Raw genomic sequence first — 21,904 nt, 5'->3', positions numbered from 1 at the left:
AGGTGTCGCTAACCACGTGTTGGATGAATTTCCTCAAAGGCGGTGAAATTATCTACACAGCCAACCAAACAAACTAGTTGCTAGTCAGGCTTAGATAGTGTAGGTAACCAAACAAGTTCATCTTGGTTTGCTAGAGGCAGGCTTGGACTGTCAAGCTTAGATTCTAGGTACGCTATAAGTAAGCCAGGGACCAAACACACCCTATTAGGCCTCCTCTAAATGATGTATAGGAGCTAGCTCATGCTTGAATTAATGGGCTCGGCCCATATATCAATTTTGGAAATTTTAAGTAAATCTCAAAGGTCCATTTGCGTTGGAGGTGGTACACAATCTATTACTCCTGTATTGCTAATGTACCCAATAAATAGGAACTACCCCTCTCACTACAGCCTATTATTATACGGGAAGGCACCTAGTTTGGGAATTCATAAGAGAGTCTACACGAGTAAGGTTTCGCCTCTTCTTCGTTGTTGCGCCGCCATTGTAGTCTTCTCCATTTCCGCTGCGTTGGCGAACGGGGGAGTAGGTCTTCGAAACCTTCATCCCTGTGATCCTGCATCGGGAGAGGGTGAATAAGATTTTTGCGAAGCGCTCCGCGCGATTGCTCAAGGTCTTTGCCACGACTCGTCCTCCGTCCAAGTTGGGCGCCGTCGCGGCATAACATCATCTTCAACGCCGTATGCTGCACTCCGTCTGCGACATCGTTGTTGTCCTGTCTACACCGCTCATCACGTATGGCTTCCTCGTCTGCACCCCCTTTAGCACGTACATCGTGATCTGATCTGCTATTTCATCATGTTTACTGAGATCATAATACTGTGCTTGATGCTTACTAGCATGCTAGAGAATTGCATACTAGTTTCTGATTTTTGTCATGCTCTATCTATTTCGGAATTTAATCGGTGATTGTCTAATTATGGATCGGTTCAAATAATATTTTCTCATATTTTAATAGGAGAGAAGATATATCTCTCTTGGTCATGGGATAGTCTTATACACATACACACACTTCAAGATTAATCCCTCCGCCCCAAAAAAACACCATCATTTTAGTAATTTTTTAGATAGATAAATATGAAGGTAAAATGACGATGGTTACCCCTGTTTATTAGCCATATTCAGTGCTAATTGACTAATGCAGGTCTGCATGCGCTTATGCACATACCAAATGGGGTAAAATGACCTGTTTTTAGGTAAATTTTGAACCCTAGAATGATAGTTTTTTTTGGGACGGAGAGAGAGTATGGGGGGATGAATGTGGTCTATGGGGTCATTCATACTAGGAGTTAGTTATGTGCTAAAAGTTAGATCATTACTAGAAGAGTTGCCTCTAGAGTACTTAGAGCTAGGTACTAGCTCTTGGAGGAGGCCTTAGATATGTTAAGGTCATGTTTGGATCCACCCTGGATAAATTTTAGCCAGCTAATTTGACTAGCTAAAGTTTAGCTAGGGTTGTTTGGATCCTCTAGCTAATGGGTGAATATTGACTTTATTGTCCCTTTCTTTCTTCCTCCCTCCATCCCCATTGCCCCCACTATGCCAAGCCATCCTCGCACCCCATCCACACCACCAGTAGCTTCCTCCGCGTGCGTGGCCAAAGGCTAGCGGACCACGTTGGAGCAAGCCACGAGCATCAGCGGGCCCGTGCGAGCCCCGTTGTGCCCTAGCTCCACCATTCGCCGCGGGCGGCCATCGTGTCATCGGCGAGCCGAGGCAGCAGCCCTCGCTTTCCCCATCTGGATCTCACAGAGGAGGCGACAGGCTCCCCACCAGCGGCGACGACCCTCCCTTCCTCCCACCAGCACGACGACCCTACTCCACTCTGACGGCGGCTGTGGTGACCGTCCCTGACCCCGACAGCGGCACTTCCTCCTCCCCTATGGATTCTACCGTGATTCCCTCCCTTTCTCCTCAGTGGTGGAGATGGCAACAAGCCACCCCTCTCCCACCGATGGTTGCCCCGGTGCCCTCCCTTCCTCCCACCGATGGCACAAAGATTGTGGTGGGGAAAAGAGTCACGCTCGGATGCGGATGTGCGGAAGGGAAGAAGTGGGCGGTGGGACGTTGATGCGGAAATAATTGATGAGAAATTTGGTCATTAGCCAGTTTTAGCTACCATTAGCTGGGTTGGAACAGCTAATGTGATTAGTTGGGTTTAGCGGTGGCCTGTAGCCAACTAAAATTTAGCTGGTGGATCCAAAAAAGAGTCAAAATCAAACGTATACGAAGAGTGGTAAATACCCCTAGCCCCTAGAAAGAACACAATGACCACAAAGGTGAAACGTAAGAAATCTGTTAAAAAGAACCGGTGTCAACCAAGACTTTGGAGGGTATGCCTCTCTCACCTTATGATCTTTTTTTTCTCCCCCCCTGTTCTCCCTACGTCTCTCACAAGCCAAACAAATATTATAAGATAAGACCAAATAAATATAGTTCGTTCAGCACATGTAACAATTATCCAAATAAATATTACACCATCTTAATGGACCTCTTTGTGTTTCATGTACCCTATGGGTAACCATAGGTAAGATTTGATACCAGTATCCTATCCGCCTTAGTTTGAGTACCCGGCCCGATCTTGCCCGCGGACAATATCTTGCCCCACCCCCCTTTTGGACCGTCTAAAGTGCTAGTGCTAAAGTTTAGCACTTATTAGCACCAATCCCTCAATTAATGTATTTGAGTCTTAGCTAAAGTTTAGTACCACTCATTGGCACTCCTATTTGGATGTGTAGCTAAAGCTTAGCACTTAGATTCAAACATACTCTTTATACCCATACGTTTACTCATCCATAAGGGTCCGTGGGACCCCATCCCCACGTGTAGGATTGCCATCCCTTGCGGCTTAGGTGCATGCGTAGCTAGAGAGGAGGGGGAGGAAAAAAAAAGGAAGGGGTCCTATTCTAAAGATGAGATTTGATGTTTCTAGAAGGGCTTGGATATAATGTCGCAAAGAGTAAGGGCCTGTTTGGTTCACCTAGTAGCTCCTAAATTTAGTAGCTTTTAGTTCCTTTATTAACGTTTTTGCCAAACACTATGACTGAATGTGATTAAAATGGCTTTAATCATCTCTAGTAACTCTGGAGTTACTAAAAGTGACTAAACCATTTAGTAGCTCCTAAAGTTGAGTAGCCCAAACAAACATGCCCTAAATCCAGCCAGCTTTTTTTCATCCCTCGGGAGATTCGACGACCGAGACTAGCCACATTGTGCTAATGCTCCAAAATATCATGTCACAACCGATGCTTCACTCTCATCTAAGCCACAGTGTGAAGTGTGCCAATGCCTCAAAATAGCAAGACAAACATCATTTTATTTCTCTCCCCTCGTAACTTTTGTCAGATCGCCATGTCACTTACAGATGGGACCACATATTCCCTTTCAAAGCAAACATCGATGCATCTACTTTCCTCGATGCCAAAGTTTTCGATGACTGAATTCTCTCCTGCAGTGGGCAAGCATGGAGGCTTAGATGGGAAAAAAAACAAGTTTCAAGCATAGGTATTTCACCACGTGTATTTAGATAATATAGGGGAGTGAGGGGATAATAATAAATAAACCGATTAAAAAAGGAATTAGGCAATACGCAGGCAGCCATCCAGGAGCCTGTTGGGGTTTCACCGGTTCACCTCTCTGGCCCATTCCCCTTCCCGTTCACCTCACTCTCTTCTCCGTCTCTCATGTTCTTTTTTTCCCTTTTTTTTTTCCTAACCTTGCTCGACCCTTGGCCCGCCGTCTGGACTCGTCTCGCCCGCCGCCGTTCTCCTCCATCCGCTCGCCGCGCCGCAACCCCGGAGAGGAGACTGCGCTCGGTCGAGCACCACCTGGGGCCCAGCGTCCTCGCGACCATCTCCGTCACGGCGTCCGCCCTCTGCAGCCCCGGTGTCCCTGCGACCGTCGCTGCTGTCCTACTTCGCCACTCGCCACTTTGGCCGGCGACGAGCACCACCAGGACACTAGGTATTCCCTCCCCTTGGTCCTCTCCCTTCCTGCTGTGCGAAGCCGTGTGCCCAAACCTTAACGTAATTCATAGGTAAAACCGTGCGCCCAAACCCTAACATACCGTTCGTAATCGGATCTGAATCTAATTACAGGTGTATATGCATGTATTATGCCTACTAACTTCGATTGCTTTGCAAAAATTATTGGGTGTACATGTGTACACCCATGTCCTTTACTGGGTCCGCCCCTGCTGGTTGTAACTTGTAAGCTTCGCAATTTAGGTAATATTTGTTTCCTTTTGGGCAGGGTTCTGAAACTTCTTGCACTCCGAGGACCGAAATTCTGTGAATCAATTGCAAAAAGTGTGGTTATTTGTGCTTTCCGAGGTGTGAAGAAATGGAATGCAACAGGGATGAGGCCCAACGGGCAAAGGATATTGCAAAGAAGAAGTTTGAAGCGAGGGACCTGCAGGGTGCCAAGAAATTCGCTCTCAAAGCTCAAACACTCTTTCCTGATCTTGACGGCATTGCTCAGATGGTTGCCACCTTTGATATCTATCTTGCTTCGGAGGTGAAGGTTGCTGGGGACAAGGACTGGTACTCTATCCTTTGTGTTGCCACGACAGCAGATGACGAAACCATCAAGAAACGGTACAGGAAGCTGGTTCTTCAGCTCCACCCTGACAAGAACAAGCAAGTCGGTGCTGAGGGTGCTTTCCAGATGGTCCAAGAGGCGTATACGGTGCTAAGCGACAAAACTAAGAGAGCAGTATATGACCAAAAGAGGAATGTAAGGGTATTCCAACAGAGGACAGCTCAATCAAGTAAGGCAAGTGCTCCTCCTGGTGCGTCTGATGGCTTCTATAATTTCGCAGCTAATGCTGCTGCTGCCTCCAAACCGACAGTAAACAAGCGAACAGCAGGACCGGCAGCACCTGCCGTGCGCCCGCGCCCACCTCAACCTCCACCACCATCTGGACCCACTCCTGCAGCTTCCTCTGCTACCCCTGCACCTGGGGCAAAACCTCCTACATTTTGGACCTCTTGTAACAAATGCAAGATGAACTATGAGTACCTTAGGGTGTATCTGGGTCAGCATCTTCGTTGCCCTAGCTGCCGTGAGCCGTTCCTAGCAAAAGAGGCACCAATACCACCTACTGGGACTGTGATACAGGATTCAAAGATCAGTGGTGTAAATCAAAATGCAAGCACTAACAGAAATAAGCAGTGGGGTCCATTTTCAAGGGCTGCTGGTGCAGCTAGTGCCACTGCATCATCTGCTGCTGCTGCTCAAGCTGCTAATGTGGTTCATCAGACGTATGAAAAAGTTAGGAGGGAGAGGGAGGAGGCACAAGCAGCAGCAAGAAAGGAAGAGGCTCTTTGGCGGAAGTACAATCCTCTAAAAAGGCATGCAAGCATGTCAGATGTCTTTAATCCTGGAACAGGTGATCTTGCATCTGGAAAGAAGTTGAAGACTATGGTTAAAGATGCTGGAGTTGGTTCTTCATCTTTCATACCAGGTCCTGGAGCAAATTGTTTTAGAGTGCCCGGTGTGAATATATCTTTTTCAACCAACATTGGGGCCTATGAGTTTCAAGGCGTCAATGGTGGACCCAATTGGAAACCCAGGCCTCCAATCCACATAAGCTTAGCCAAGACCACCTCTCAGTTGGATGTTAGGGGTCTTCTGCTGGAAAAAGCGAAAAGTGGGCTGAGAAACAAGCTAACAGAAATTAAAAGTAAAACATCTCAAGTTGCTGCTAGTGGAAAAGCGACCAAGAAACATGTGGTTAATGAAAATGGAAGGGATAATGAAGCTCTCGCACCAGATGATCCTACTACCAATAAAGATGTTCATGTTGATCCAAAAGAAATTGGTTCTAATACTAGCTCAGATGCTGAAAATGAAGATGATGACCCCTTGTCTTATAATGTTCCTGATCCTGATTTCCATGATTTTGACAAGGATCGCACTGAGGAATGTTTTCAAATTGATCAAATTTGGGCTACATATGATGACGAAGATGGTATGCCTCGTTATTATGCGTTTATTCAGAAAATTTTCTCCTTGAAACCATTCAAGCTCAGAATAAGCTATCTTGAGTCAAGGACAAATAGTGAATTTGGGCCTTTGAATTGGGTTTCTTCTGGCTTCACAAAGTCATGTGGGCATTTCAGGACTGGTAAATATGAAACATGTGATATAGTCAACATGTTTTCACACCAAATGAAATGGGAGAAAGGGCTGCGTGGGGTAATCAAAATTTATCCACAGAAAGGTGACATCTGGGCTATTTATCGGAATTGGTCCCCTGACTGGGATGAAGATACTCCAGATAATGTGCTCCATGCTTACGATGTGGTTGAGGTACTAGATAATTATGATGAAGATCATGGCATCTCTGTTATTCCCTTAGCTAAAGTTGCCGGGTTTCGAACAATATTTGAACGCCATCAGGATCTGAATGGTACCATGAAGATTCCCAAAGAAGAGATGTTTCGGTTTTCACATCAAGTGCCTTTCTACAGGATGTCAGGCGAAGAAGCTCCAAATGTCCCCAAAGATAGCTATGAGCTTGACCCAGCTGCTATTTCTAAGGAACTTCTTCAAGGGACCACAGAAACAGTGGAGGCAAATGTAACTTCCTAATGTTGATTTAAGACAGTTGATGATGGTCTGCCTTAGTTGACCTGCCATTTTGAAGCAATCAAGCAAAAGTTGTTGACGCTAAGTTTTATAGTTTTCCTTCTACAGCTTTTGACAATTACCTTTGCATAGAAGGGTTAGAATGGGGCCAGTCATTGCTTCTGGTGTAATTAGGGTGCTCTGACATGAATTTTGTCGTGATACTATACTTAGTAACTCTAAATGTGGGTGGAGTACTAACATGAAGCTCATGTAGCAGTTTTTAATGCTGGTGTTCTTGAATGGATCTAATGTTTACTTTTTGGGAAATCAAAACGCCAATCAAACTATTATGTCATTTCCATTTGTTGGCTCTACTATATTAAAAGCACCCACATATTGTACATGATAACTAGCACGGCTTCGTTCCATAGTTGGTAAGTCCCTGCCTGCCGTGCTGGTCTGTGCGGCCACCGGCCAACGCATCAGTGTGTGGGTCTTTTGTGATAGCTTATGCTCTTTTTCGAAAGGAAAGGTCAAGTTGAGGTTCCAAAGTACACCTGTTATCCTTTTCTCTTCTTTCCTTAATTCAGAACTGTTCCTTAAAATATCAGGCTAAGTTAACCTGTGTTATTTTGCAGCAGAAGGCCATCAACATCATCCTCATACTGCATATCACCATCTCAAGGCCATCAAGGTACAAGAAATCAGTGCATTTCTGTCATGTTTTTGCTTCAGTTATGCATTTCATACCTACTCACCCTGCAAATTTCACGGATGTTTTTAGGCATTGAACCAGCTATTGTCATGTGGTCTGAAAACGAGCCCAGCAGGTTAGACTTTCTTTATTTCTTTCCTTTTTTACAGTATTTTTAGAGCTATTTTTTGTGTAAAAAGTGTGATAGATTGAGGGATTAAAAAGGGAAACCTGCCTTTGCTATGAATGCCTGCTGCATGTTTAGGCAGTAATAGATGGGTTAAAGCCCCTAAAAGTCTCACTGTGATTACTAGGGATGAAATTGGTCGGAAACGATCGAAAATGTTCATTATCATTTCCTACCATATTTTTTTCTCTCGGAAACAATTTTAACAACCAACACTCTACTACTCAATCGTACGAACATAGAAAGAATTTATGATTCCTGATTTACCATTGAAAAAGTTATAATGCCTCTTTGCCATCCCTAATGTAATTTTGTATTTCATTTTATGTCCTTCTCAGAAGCCTAAAGGGCCTCCACGTGCTTTCTATCTCTATTAGGGGCAATACCGTAAAATAGCAAGATATTTGCGTCTTGTGTACTCTCTCTCACGTTGACTCAGTTTTTCCTCTCTCTATCCCATGAGCATGCCTCTCCGATGCAGCATTCCAGCAGCACGCGCGCGCAGTTGATAGCAGGCTGGTAGCATGTGGCGGGGTAAGCGGTGCAGGTCGCCTATAATATTCATCCCTAGTGATTACAGTGCTTCAGTAAATATTCATCCTCTGCCTGTAGTCCTGTACCCGCCTTTTTGTGTCAACACCGACATTTATATATGGCTCAACGTTTTCATCTTACAGTCCAATTAGAATGCAACTGTCAGTCTACCAGATGGCTTGATGATGGAATACTTGAAATTCGGTTGGTTCTTGTGTGGTGTTGCCTTCAGTGGATATCATTCAGGACCCGGGAGTTTCTTTGCTGTTGGTTTGTTCAAAAATGTTACATCAGTTGCATACTCAGAGTAAACTCAGCAGCATTCACGTACGCACATTGAGCATTCGAGCAGAACAAGGAGAAGAGTGAATTTCTCAGAAATTGAAGAACCCAAGAAATGGGCGTGCTGTTTTCCTGGCGCTGTATCACTAGTTTAGGCTCCGTTCGCTTCGCTGAAAAAAATAAGCCAAAATAATGTTCCGGTTGATTTGTTGTGAGAGAAAAATATTGTTCCGGCTGAAAAAACTAGCTGAAAAAAAACGGATTATAAGAGAAGCGAACAGGGGCTTACAAAAAAAAGACATCTCTGTTTTTTGTGTTGTACTGCACACCCATCCTATGGACTGAGTACCAAAGGAAACCACTGCCTAGTGAAAACTGAAAAACATGACTTGGAGATACTACTCCAGACACATTTGACAAGATGACTTCTGCTTTACCGTTGCATAAAGAGAAAAAGTTATAGGCAGCAGCATGATTGTCTTTACCGTTGCATATGCCTTTTGCTATGAAAGGGCATAATCATCTCAATCGGCGCATAGTCACAGCTCTCAGTACGACGGCTGACATGGACATATTGGTCACAAACTCACAACAAAATGCAAACTGAACCAAGAAATGGTGATAGCCTCGCTCTCTTCATAATCATACCTGACAAACCACACATAAGGCAGTCCATAATGATAATACGATAATTTATTCACATGACGAAACAAGTCATAAATTAGGCACCCCAAAAGAAAACAAAGAACTGCACCAACAGGCTACATGATTGTGTAACCTTTAAATCTTAACAATTTGAAGAACCAATGTGAACAGAAACTGTGAGCAGCAAGCTTCAGAGCATGAAGCATCCCCTCAACTCCTGGAAGAAACCGAGACAGAGCTCTCGAATGCAGACCCCATGTGGCTAATGACAAACCCATAGATCTTGCGCTTCAAGCACTCGATCTTCTCCTTGGTCCTCTCCTCCTCTGCAATCTTCCCTACTTGGTCCAACCAGTCGCTGATCATCTTGAACTGTGAGAGGACCATCGTTATGTGGCTGCTGTGCTTTCCCTTGCTAGCGACATTCTGATCTTCGAACAGGTGGAAGCCCACATCCAGTGCCTCGTCCACAAAAGTCAGGAACCACGTATGCATCTCACACCACAAGGACTTGGCAAGCTCAGCTGTCTCACTCATGCTCTCGGTGTTACTCCATGTGCACCTCAGTGGAGAGCTTGGTGCAACCTTAGACTGCACTTTTGCTGAAGCTCCATGTGTTGGCTTCTTCGACAGGCTTGTTCTTGGTGGTTCCACTGAAGATGCATTTGGCTTGTTGGTGCTCCTCGTCCGAGAGAAGGATCCAGTAGCACCGTTCAGCAGCTTGAGGACCTCAAGATCAGTGGCTAATGCAGCGCCAACCCAATGCTTAGTTGATTTCTCGAAGAATTCCTCTTCAGCCCCATTGGTCACCATAGACTCAGAGATGGTCTTCCATTTGAGAGTATCCTCGTAGACAACCAGGAAAAGATCGACTGTTGGAAATGGATTGGAGACCTTTGACGAAGCGCAGATTTCAGAGAACTTGCTGTAGGCAGAAATAAACAAGTTATTATCACACCACTTTTCTGCTGAACAATAGGCAGAAATAAACAAGATATTATCGCACCACTTTTCTGCTGAACAAATGCACTGGTTTTGTTTTTAGACAGGGAAAATATATGTGTCCAAATACCTTATATTCCTGATTACAGATTCAGAGACCAATGCCTCTTGCAGGGCGCTAGCTGCAGCAGTTGCTGCTAAATCTCTCCGTTCAAAAGCTTCCTGAAATTCAGTAGAGATTATATTAGAAACTCAAGTCAAGTCAGGAACACTAAATGGAGACTGAGCCAATAAAATAGAGTTGCTTACCTTTCCAATTTTTGAGAGTTTATCAGGAATTGCATCCAATGGAATGCTGCCGTCAGTCCATTTAGGATCGTGAAGTATAATTTTTGGAGCTGTGGTTTTTGCCTTTACTGAGGTAGATTCTATCTTCTTACGAGGCTTTGGCCTCTCATCAACAGATGAATCGTCATTACTGGATTGTTCCGTTGTAGCATCACTTTGTCGCCTCGACATTGCTTCCTGATGATAGAGACAAAGAAGAAATGTTTAATGCACAGGCACAAAACATTCTACTATACACTACAAGGACACGGCTTTCTGTTGTACACAGGCAAAACGGGTTTATCCAACCATGCTACCTAATGATATGCAGAAAAAAAAAATCAGACTCTGAACCTGAAAATGACCAATACACCATTCTCTCTCTCTCTCTCTTTCTCTCTCTCTCTCTCTCTCTCTCTCTCTCTCTCTCTCTCTCTCTATATATATATATATATATATATATATATATATATTTATTTGAAATTCCAAACTAACTGTAACAGTTATGATCGTCGCACCATGTGCTTGGAATTTTCTTTCAACTAATTTGTAGTCATAGCACCAATTTTGCAAATTAAGCAAACATGCGACAGAACTGTTCACAGTACATATCTATTTGAAAATGGTTATTACTGAAAGGATCATAGTTAACCACGGTTATGATTTTCTGAGCCAACGATTAAGGTTATACAGTCACTTCATACTTCAGTTTTTTTCCCAACAATGTTTCTTTGTCTACTATCCTATCCATATCCAACACCATCTAGCTATGTCAGATCTTAATTTGCATAACCAAATCTGACCAAGGCTATGATCCTATGAATCAAGTATGCCGTTCAATGTTCATGGTTAAGTCATACTTTGGGTTTTCCCTAGCATGAATTTGGCAGTCATCCGTTTATAATCCCATCTGAGTGTACCTTGGAAGATCTTTCGTTTGAACGACAATACAACACACCCAAATGGTATACCTTCAAGTTCAAGATCATTTTCAATTAATACGGTTATAACGCTTCAGAAAGAGTTATTTACTACTACTATTCCAGTCACAATGCAGGCAGTGATAGAATTATATTCCTCAAATTATCAGATGGTTATCTTGACAGTCTCGACAAGTACGATGTCCCAAATGTAACACAATAATGTAGTAACAGAGGATCCAGACCTGAGTCCTGAGGATGGAATCCTTGTCCACCTTGGCCTTAGACTTCATCACGGATCCTGGCGCCGCCGTCCCAAGCGAAACCGTGGGGTCGTCCCAGCTCTTCCTCCCGGGCTTCGCAGCCGACCCACTCCCCAAATCCGACATCTTGGAGATCCCAGCCACCAGCACCCCAACCTTCTTCTTGCCGGTGCCTTCCCCAGACAGCCGGCGCGAGCAAGGCGACAGGGAGGTCCGCCTCCCGCCGCCGACGGCCGGAGACGCGGCGCCCCTCCTCCCTCCCGCGGGCGACGGCTGGCGGTACCTCGACGGCACAAGGATCGCCGGCTCCCTCACCACCCTCCGGTTCTCCTCCCTGGCGGCGACCAGGCTCGGCACCACGCACTTGGACGGCGCCGGCGACGTGGCCCGCGGCGTGCCCCTGACCGCGGGCGAGGACGCCCGCGAGGCGCTTTTGCCGACGGAGGGAGACGACGCCCGCGAGACCGCGGGCTTGGCGGCGGGCGACGGATCTCGCTGCTTGGACGGCGGCGCCGGGGACGAGAACCTGCGCTTGACGGGCTGCTGCGGCGCGGGGTCGGCGACGGCGTTCTTCGGACCCAGGACGGTCCGCTTGACGGCGGCGGTCTCGCTGGCGTCGGGAGCGGCGGAGGGGTTGGAGGAGGAAGGCATGAGGGGAGGCGCGGCGTCGGCGGCGGACGCGGCGGGCTGGATGACGTAGCCGCGGGCGCAGGATGCGGGGCGCGCGACGAGCGGCTCGGGCTTGCCGACGCAGGGGAGGGGGCGGGAGGACGGGACGGTGCGGAGTCCAACCGCGCGCGGCACGGGGCGCGCGAAGCGGAGGCGGTCGAGGTGGACGAGGTGGCCCACGAGCTGCGGGCGGGCCGCGGCCAGCAGCGCGTCGGCGTCGGCGGGCGGGACCTGGACGTAGGTGCAGTGGAGGCCGTCGGAGAGGTTGAGGAGGACGCCGTTGGAGGGCGGCGCGGCGAGGAGCGGGGAGTCGGAGGTGGAGGCTGTCAGCGCCGGCACGACGGCCGTCACCTGCAGCACCGGCGAGCGGTGCTCCCCCGCCACGCGCTCCTCCGTGTGCATCGCCTGCAGCAGCCGCAGCAGCACCCCCTGCGTGACCGTCGCCATGGCGGGTGGAGATGGGATCGAGGGATTTGGGGGGAGGAGCCGAGGAGGTGGAGAGAGAGAGAGAGAGATTCGGGGGCCGTAACTGCCGTGCTGTGCCTCAAATTTCAAACGCCCCCTGAGCGGCGGGACGGACAGGACAGGGGGGGGGCCGAGGAGGTCTTGATAAGGTCAAGGTGGCAGTGTGTGACATTCTCGTTGGGCCATGATGTATAAAAATGGGCTTAAAGTGGCCCCTTGCTGCGTTTACTTCTGAAGAAACGATTTCGGGGCCCACAACGGAATCGATGGACTCCGCCAAACTGGATCAAGGCGAGGCATAAGATCAACAGTTGTATAAGTAACTTAACCCGAGTGTCCGGACTGGCCAAATGGGCGAATGGCCATGGTGAGTTGGTGGCAGGGACGAAAACGGTATGGATATTTTCCGACCGTATTCGAAACTGAATTCGTTTAGAGGGGTCGAGATCTGTCCGTATCCGAGTCCGGATATTCAACATCCGATACCGTATCCGTATCCGAATACTCAAATCGCATATTTATGACGTCGATATCCAATCGTATCCTATCCGACATAGTTGATACTATCCGTATTCGAATCCGAATCCGGACAGAAATATAAAAACAAATATAACATCGGTGAAGACGAGAGGGACGGCGAGGAAGGCAGGGTGGTGATGCTGACGTGGTGACTGACTGACCCGCGTAGTCATGCATGCTGCCCAAGTGCCCGCAGGAGAATTGAAGTGAATGGAGAAAGCACTGTACTGCAGTAATGCAGAAATTTCCACGACCTGTCAGCCTGACCGTGACAAAGGAAGGAGATTTTTTAGGAAGTACTCGGAGATAATCAACGTTTGATATGAAAGGATGCCTTGAACAGCAAAGGATGTTCATTTTTTTAATACATCCTAGAGATAAAATATCTACGTAGATATAGTACCGAATTAAACTTAAACTTAATTACTCCAGCGAAATAAATTGCACAAACATACTATCAAGCTCATATATACTATAAAAAAATAATAAAATTTGGTTATCGATGGTGCTCATACAGTTAGCCATGTGTAACGAACATCTTGTAATGGCGCTTTGTTCTCTCTGTGGTATTTAAGGAAACAAATAATCTGTATGTATGGCAACCAAGGAAATAAGGCTTGTTCATATAACGGTAATGGCAACAAAAAGATAAAAAAAAATTCTAAATAAGTGACTTCCAATGCTCACACAGTCAGTCTGACTCTGCATAGTCTAGGGTGTGTTTAGTTACCCCAAAATCTAAACTTTGGCACTATGCAAAAAGAAGATTCTCCGTCACATCAAACTTACGGTACATGCATGGAGTACTAAATGTTGACGAAATCAAAAATTAATTGCACAATTTGGTTGTACTTTGTGAGACAAACGTTTTGAGTCTAATTAGTTAATGGTTAGACAATTATTATCAAATACAAACGAAATGCTACGGTAATACGAAAAATTCGGCGGCGTCAAATCCGGCCGAACTAAACAAGGGCCTAGTCTAGAAACGGTCGGCTGGCCTGGCTGTGGTTGCCTCGAGAGCATGCAGCAAAGGTCCGTGAGGTCAACAAAGAGCATCGCACGTGTCCTGCTTCTACAGTCCATGTAAAGCCTTTGCTACCGTCACGCACCCAAAATGTTATCTGTATGTAGTAGTATGAAATGAAAAAGGTCAAGTATGTAGTAGCTATAGGGAAGCTCAAATCCAAATAGGCCCTTGTTTAGTTCGCGAAAAGTTTTCCAAAAAGTGCTACAGTACCCGTCACATCGAATCTTGTGGTACGTGCATGGAGCATTAAATGTAGACGAAAATAAAAACTAATTGCACAGTTTAGTTAGAAATTGCGAGACGAACGTTTTGAGCCTAATTAGTCCATGATTGAACACTAATTGCCAAATAAAAACGAAATTGCTATAGTAGCCAAATTTCGCACTTTTCGCGAACTAAACGCACGCTAAGAAAGGAAAATCGTGTTCGAGGTGCCACGCAACCAACTGCTTTTTGTTTGCCGCCATACATTCCCCTGTGGCTTTTAATTCAGTCAAGAAAACATTAAACATGGATGGCTGCTTTCACCTTTCTCTCGAGTCTCGGATCTCTGCTGACGCGTGTATGGAGCCATGGAAATGCCGGAACGCACTTGGATTCTCTGACTGATGAGCAGCCGTCCTTCCTTTCCCTAATTGCTTACCATCATCGTAGGAGCTATAGCTAGCTAGGGTTGGAATCCCCTTCAATAATCCGGCCACTCCACTTTTTTTTACTTTCTTTTTGGCCGTGTTTTCGTATTACCTGTTGATCAACAAGGAACCGTGCATGGAGAAAGGCCTATCTGGCTATCTGGATATATCTGCTGCACTATTATATAGCCTATCATAAACAAAAAATATCATCAATCCATTCGTGTTTGAACCGTTTCCACTTTCCACTCCATTATCGGTCCGTACCGTACCAATGTTGCGTTTTTAATAGATGTTCTAGTATATGTCTAATTTGCTGCTAAAATGAGTATTTTATATATGATGTACAGGGCATGCTATATGCATCTCAAGTGAAATAAGTACTAACCGAGAGTCGGGTTTCTTGCGTTAGATAGGTTTGAGTTCTCTCGACTTGACATGAGTGTATTTTTTATAGTTATTTTGGGATTAACAGTGTTGTTCTTTTGGTAGTAGATGATATGTCCGACACGTATCACCTATGAGATCTGTAGCGAGGTGATCAAGTGTAGGGAGTACTAGGTGGGCAGGCGCGCTTCGCTGCGCCCGTAGTGACTCCGAAGTCTGGGCTTCAGAAACAGTAATGCATTCAGTGGAACGAAGTACGTACTCCGTAGATGGCAAGCGTTCACACATTTATTAATTTGCATAGGTATAATGAAATGAAGCGGCGCTCACTCAGCTGTACATTAGTTAGATAACACAAATGTATTCTTGTAAAGGAATAGAGCATAGTTGTAAAGATCATGGTAAGAGAGAGGTCTTATGTCGATGACATTATGTTCATTTCACTTTGACATAGAAAAAATCAATATTATTGGTAGAGAAAATTACAACTGCGACACATTGTGTGGATTAAAGGAAAACATAAGCCGAATGACGCTGGCACTGACATCTTGACTCGTAAGTAGTGCAGCAAGAATCGAACAGCAGGTACTGCATCATTTGTATTGAGTGTTCTCCATCATCTGTAATCTTCGTTTTTCCAGCTGCATAGTAATTAATCCACAATTCATATCAGGACATTATTACAGCTAATCAATCATTTCTTGGACAACAAAAGTTTGGTATGTGCTGCTTAAGCTTGTTACTTTGTTAGCAATAATTGCAACATCCGTCGATAGGGAGAAAGTAAAAATCATCTTTATATTGGAGACATAAAGTTCAGGTGTCACATGAAAAGCTGATCTATCATCTATGGAACATATGGGCCTGTAACCTGATTTCAATGAACTTAAGTGAAGCTACACCAATACGGCAAATTTGTTAACCAAAACAAATTTACAGACCTTTACTGTCACATGGAAAAAAAGGCGCAAATACCATAGACAGATTGTACATACCAACTGACTATGTTTGTCAAAATCCTAGAGTTGATAAATGGCATATTTGTGACTATTGCTGTTCTAAACAATTTGATGGTACATTAGCTATGTTTGTCAAAATCCTAGAAGGTTTTCCTTCAAATAACCAAAAGATCACAATTTGTAGGATTAGTTTTATTTGGAAACAATAGGATTCGCTAGTCAATAACATGAATACTCACTCGTCTCGTGGCAAGGAAACTAATTTGTTTTCTGCCTGAGAATCAGAGACTATGCATATGGCTATCTGGTACGGTCAACTGCAGTGAGATGTAAAATGCAAAAAAGAAGAAATGAAACGGAAAAATAAGATGTAAAATAATGAAAAGCACTAAGCAGCCTCCCGTTTACCCAAGAAACCAAGGACAAGAAGCAAGTATACCTAGATGATTCATATGTTTACTTCTTAGTTGTACGATTCATTCTTAACTTGGTTTCACAAAATGTTATAGAAGAATTAGCACCACAAACAGATAACAAAAAAACAGTTAGCCTCCGTTGGAGTACCTTGGAACATGCAAACTGCATTCTTCTGTAGACAAAGGAAATTTGACACATCGTTGCAACTTATAAGGACAGCTAGAGAGGAAGCAACGACATATGGACCAGATCTTTGTTAATATATCGATCAGTGCATGAAGCAGGTGAAGGCAACACCGAGGGGAATGACAAGACATCAATTTGAACCCCTCCTGCAAGCCCCAGATTTCCATAATTCTCAGTGGGCTTCGAGTTTAGAAATCCCAATGTATTGTTACGTGTAACATGCGATTGACAATTTGGAGCTCCTATTACATATATGAGATATCCATTAAGAAACATAGCTCGAAGAAGACATGGATTTTCTCTGTTCATGGATAATGTAAAAAAAGCTCGTGGAACATTTTTGAAATGTGGAAATAAATATGTAGAGAGGGGACATGATGTACATGTACCTGGTTTGGGGATGTTCGATTGAGCGCATAGTCAGGAATGACATGGCCACATGAAAAAAAATCCAAATAGCCTTTCTAATTTCAGTAAGTTCAGTATAATTTTATAAATCTACAACAGGTACAAAGGGGATATGCTGGCAATTTTCACAGCTTCCTCATGTCATGAACCCTTTAATTTGAAGTCACTATTCAGATTCAAAGGGGATATGCTGGCAATTTTCACAGATTCCTCAATCTTGGTGCAGGATATATGGGTAGCCTGTTTGAAAATAGAGATCTTTAGTTTCATATTAAACCTGCACTTCCAGATTTTGAAGCCACAACACAAGCGGCATGGGGGAAATTGGCTAAAGGGAGAGTGTGGCGACGAACCTGTCACTGCACCAGGCTGTGGATTCCTATTTGTCAAGCACATTAAATGAAACCCCTTAGATTAGCACAAAGCGATGACAACGCCTCATTCCAAATACACGCTGAGACCAACCTTTTGCATACTTGCATGTTAGTAGTGTGTATTCATGAGGAAGTCAATGGAGGAGCTGACAGTGCCAGATCAGCCGATACATAGAGAAAAAAAAAACTGAAGCAGATGTACACGTGCTTTCTTTTGAGATCACACATGCTGCCGACCATGTTCACAACAAAATAATGACGGGGGAGGAGAAGATTCTGTGATGAACTCACCAGATCTGGGCAGCGTGGATGGAGATGAAGATCAGTAGCATCTCAGGTCCACCACCATGTCGTCGTCGCACCGGTCGCTAGCAGGGGGCAACTGCGGCTGTGGATCGCTATGGAGCAGGTTGGGGAGGCTGATGGAGTGGAGCCTGAGGTCGACCAAGACGACGGCTACGGCTCTATGGTGGCCGCGGGGGCAGGAAGTAAGGACGCGATGACGGCGCAGATGGCGGAGGGAGGAGGCAGCGGCTGTGCGGAAGGCAATCGCGAGGTGCCGCGGCAACCGCATTTCACGCCGCCGCCACCGCCGTCGATGTCATCCTGGCGGCGGGGATTGATTGGAGGCGAGGAAGCGGAGGAAGGGATCTGGCCCAGGAGGCCAGGACGAAACCTCCGAGGTCGAAACTCAGGCCCGGACACGCACGCGCATTGCAGCTGAGCACAGGAAGGGCGACCTCGTCAGATCCGTAAACCGTCCGCGCCGGTAGCACGGTACCGGGAGATCGGGAACAGAAACGCGGCATGGCCACGCGACAGACGACGGCTGGGCGGCCCGTGTGTGAACAGTAACCAAAGCCCTGAGAGAGCGCGGAATCTAGGAGCTTTATGGAGTTGTATATATGTAAATTCATATGGACGAGCATGTGTGCACATGTATGATTGCCTCTGTGAAAACCAGTGAAGTCCCTAAATTCACTACTACAGAAAACCTTACCGAAACGGGCAAAAATGATTTACCGATGCGGGCATCGCAAACGCCTTGGACAAAAGGTCACGGCCTTTTTCGAGGCGGTTGGATGCCCGCCTCGGTAAATCGAATAAAAAAACAAAAAAAAAGAAAAACCTGTGGATAAGCCCGGCAAGCCCATCCACGTGCCGCCGCCGCAGCTGCTCGCCGGTGTGAGCATCCTCGTCGGACCGCGCACCAAACCGGGATCCGCCCGCCCGCCGCCAGATCCGCTGCATCCTCGCCGGAGACGCAAGTTGGAGACGCCAGATCCACTGCAACCACGCCGAATCCGTTGCATCCTCGCTGGAGACGCGGGTCGGAGACGCCGGGAGAGGAAGAGGAGAGACCCGGGCGCGAGATCCACGCCGTCGCCATAGGGTGCGAGATTCGCGGCGCCCTGGCCGCTGCCGAGCCAGATCTGCATGCGCCGCCTCCTCTCCTCGTTGGATCAGCATGCCCTGCCCCTAGATCCGCGTCGTCTCCTCGAGGAGAAGCGCTCCCTGGTTGCCGCTAGGAGGGACCCTGGGAGCGCGCCGCCACCGTAGTCGAAGCCGCGTGCCTGGATCCGCCGGAGGCCCCGCGTTGCAGTCAGAGCGCCGCACCGCCGGAGGACCCGTCAGAGGAGAAGCTTGCCACCGCCACCGCTAGGCTGCCGCGTGGGGGAGAGGAGGGGAGGGGCGTGGTAGGAGGGAGAGGGGCGCCTAGGAGGAAGATGGAGAGGGGAGGGAGTACGGCGCCTGGGAGGGAGACGGAGAGAGTGAGAGAGTGGCGGGCCTAGGATAGAGTGAGGGAGACGGAAAGGGGCGCACGACTCGCGACTTCGCGAGGGAGGGGCGCGAGAGAGACGGAGGAGGACGGGTTGTTGCTGCTGGGTTGGGAGAGAGGGGGTGAGGGTGAGGAGTGAAAACCCTAACTATGTTATTTATATAAGCCCGAGAGGAGGGGTTGTTATGGGGTTTGGCTGGGCCTCGGCCACAGAGGCCTGCCTCCGAAAATGCAGGTATTTTGAAGCTCGCCTCGGTTAATAGATTTTAGGAAGCAGTTATTTTTCAACCGCCTCCGTAAATCAATTTTGCGAGGCGGTTGACTGTAATCGGTTAATAAAAAATGACCGCCTCGGTTAATCCGAGGCATTAACCGAGGCAATTGAAATACCTGCCCGCGTCTGAGGCCCATTCCCAAATGCCTTGCAAAAGATTTTTATAGTAGTGATTGCAACTCATGAACATTATCACAAGATATTATTCAAAAGACTAGGAATGCTAGTCTCAGTTAAGTTGATTTGGTCTGTGCTTCCAAATGTGTGCAGTTGTCATGAGGCATATATTATAAAATCTGGTTGATGGTGCTCGCTGCATTTTCATTTTTCGGGGGGATATCCAACAACTCAAAGGCATGTTCGCTTGAACTTATCAGTCGGCTTATCAGCTAGAATCTATAGTATTTTTCTCTCACAATAAAACAGCTTCAGCTGGCTTTAATACCAACCGAACGGGCCCCTAAGACGTTGGCACGGTATGAATTGCACGTAAGAAGAGAAAGGATGTTGTACACTTCCTCTATCTTGCTCGATCGATCATTGCTTGTGTTTTATGCATGCTCCATGATTAACTGGTGGGCCCCTCAAAATTCTAGCTTCTTCCTTCTCTGCATATGGATGAGCATGTCGATCGATCTTATCCGGCACTAGAAAAATTTGAGCAATAAGGATGCAACTTGGATAGAAATCCCTTGCTAGCTCAGGGTATGCACAGTGATCATGATTTTTGTTTTCTCCTACCTACTTCTGTCTGTTGTTTTCGTTTATTGTTTTATTTACACGATCATGATTTTTGTTAGGTTGGATGGGTTCCACTTTAATAAGTTCATCTGTTCACAACCAAAGTTTCCTCTCCCAACTTGCATGATCTAGCTGCAAATAGATCCTAGCTCAAGACGATGCTGCACTACAACAATTTGGACTTGAGATGGAACAAATTAAATGCCCCATCGATTGGCTTCCGCTAGCGTATACTGATTCAGATCAGTACAAAACAAGCAAGGAGGCACATCCTTTGTGGAGACATCCTTTGGAGAGTGAATAGATCTTTGAAGATGCCTACATGTGTTATATAGGTCCCCAAAGTTTCAAAATGTATTTTTTCCCCTAAAGTTACTTCGGGTCTCATCCACGTCAAAAATGGACGTTTACCCGACCCAGTAGCTAACATGCATAACCCACGTGTCAGCGGCAAGGCTCAATTTTAAAAAATAGTATATTTTTCATACGACTTCGGATGAAGATGATACTTATACGAAAATTGTAGCCCTCTATCAGACTATAACTTTCTAGTTTTGAGTTTTTCCATTTGAGATAGTTAAGATGCTGAAAAAAATATTATAAAATTTCAGCATTATATTAATCACGTAACAAACTTGTTGTCTTAAAAATCATATCTTTCTTGTATGGCGTCGGATAAAAATTGTTTGTATATAAAAATTATAAGTCTTGATGAGATCTATAAATTCATAATTTTGAATTTTATCATTTGAGTTATTAAGATGATTAAAAAGTAATATAAAGTTTCAATAGCATATTAATCATGTACCGGGATTTGTAGAAGTAATATTTTTCTTATATGCGGTTGGATAAAGATAGTTTTTATATGAAAGTTATAGTTTTTATACGAAAGTTGTAGCGTTTGATGAGATCTACCACTTTCAAGTTTTGGATTTTTCTTTTGAAATTGTTTACAATTTCTTTAAAAAATTAATACAAACAACTTCAAATAAAAAACTCAAAACTAGAAAGTTGTATGTTTCATCAAAAGGTACAACTTTTATATAAAATAATATTTTTATTCGACATCATACGAGAAAGATATGATTTTTTTAGCAGCCCTAGTAGCCGATTAATATGCTGCTGAAACTTTATATTATTTTTCTAACCATCTTAGCGACTTTAAATGACAAAATTTAACTATGAGTTTATAGATCTCATTAAGAGCTGTAATTTTTATATATAAAAATTTAGAAAAAGAGAGGAACACTTTCGTCTTTAACCATGCTTTACCTTAGTTGAAAAATCTAAAGGAATTGTGTACTTTTTAGGCTCCAGCTAAAGTTTAGCCGAGTTTTAGAGCCTGTTCGTTTGGCTGTGGCTTGTCGTAAACGATCGTAAATTTCTAGCCGGAACAATATTTTTCTTTTACATAAACCAGTCAGTAGTACTTCTTCACGAACCAGCAATGATATGAACCAGCCAACCGAACAGGCTGTTAGTTGCACTGGTTTGCATCCCTGACAACTAAATTTTAGTGGATCCAGACATGGCCATGCGCACTCGCTGCAATAAGACGAGCCTGCACACCACAAGAGTCTCGTGCATGGGTCAACGCTTACTTCACCCCAATGCATTATAGAAACAGAAATGCTATAAACACGTATGTGTTTTAGAGAAAAAAAAACATATGGATTTTTTTTAAGCGAGGAGCTAGCGC

At 45.3% G+C, this 21,904-nt stretch overlaps 2 protein-coding genes across 3 annotated transcripts; one reads left to right on the top strand and one right to left on the bottom strand.

Moving 5' to 3' along the window:
* Window positions 1-3,652: 3,652 nt before the first annotated feature.
* LOC136483349 (uncharacterized) lies at window positions 3,653-8,461 on the top strand. 2 transcript variants are annotated; one of them, XM_066480375.1, is made up of 5 exons: window positions 3,653-3,960; window positions 4,249-7,121; window positions 7,209-7,264; window positions 7,355-7,985; window positions 8,129-8,461. In XM_066480375.1, exon 2 carries the CDS (start codon window positions 4,339-4,341, stop codon window positions 6,589-6,591), a length of 2,253 nt encoding a protein of 750 aa, XP_066336472.1. In that variant the 5' UTR covers window positions 3,653-3,960; window positions 4,249-4,338; the 3' UTR covers window positions 6,592-7,121; window positions 7,209-7,264; window positions 7,355-7,985; window positions 8,129-8,461. The 2 variants fall into 2 exon arrangements, with proteins under 2 accessions (XP_066336472.1, XP_066336470.1); XM_066480373.1 differs by lacking the exon at window positions 8,129-8,461 and having other exon boundaries at window positions 7,355-8,105.
* A 490-nt stretch (window positions 8,462-8,951) lies between these two features.
* On the bottom strand, window positions 8,952-12,550 carry LOC136481263 (endochitinase A-like). The gene is made up of 4 exons (XM_066478626.1): window positions 11,347-12,550; window positions 10,164-10,379; window positions 9,985-10,076; window positions 8,952-9,837 (listed from the first exon to the last, which is right to left on the bottom strand). Exons 1-4 carry the CDS (start codon window positions 12,478-12,480, stop codon window positions 9,123-9,125), a joined length of 2,157 nt encoding a protein of 718 aa, XP_066334723.1. The 5' UTR covers window positions 12,481-12,550; the 3' UTR covers window positions 8,952-9,122.
* Between the last annotated feature and the right edge of the window lie 9,354 nt (window positions 12,551-21,904).

Source organism: Miscanthus floridulus, chromosome 9 (genome assembly GCF_019320115.1).
Source record: "Miscanthus floridulus cultivar M001 chromosome 9, ASM1932011v1, whole genome shotgun sequence".
In the NCBI taxonomy this organism is placed as follows: domain Eukaryota; kingdom Viridiplantae; phylum Streptophyta; class Magnoliopsida; order Poales; family Poaceae; genus Miscanthus; species Miscanthus floridulus.
Note: the sequence above shows the minus strand (reverse complement) of the source record. Positions and strands in the feature narration are given on the sequence as shown.

What these genes read in the sequence shown, in the direction of transcription:
- LOC136483349 (XM_066480375.1), top strand. Translation starts at nt 4,339, where the DNA reads ATGGAATGCAACAGGGATGAGGCCCAACGGGCAAAGGATATTGCAAAG.
- LOC136481263 (XM_066478626.1), bottom strand. Translation starts at nt 12,480, where the DNA reads ATGGCGACGGTCACGCAGGGGGTGCTGCTGCGGCTGCTGCAGGCGATG. An exon ending in ATTCCATCCTCAGGACTCAG is followed by an intron (nt 10,380 to 11,346) that starts GTCTGGATCCTC and finishes CTCTATCATCAG; the next exon opens with GAAGCAATGTCGAGGCGACA. An exon ending in TCTGTAATCAGGAATATAAG is followed by an intron (nt 9,838 to 9,984) that starts GTATTTGGACAC and finishes TTCTGCCTACAG; the next exon opens with CAAGTTCTCTGAAATCTGCG.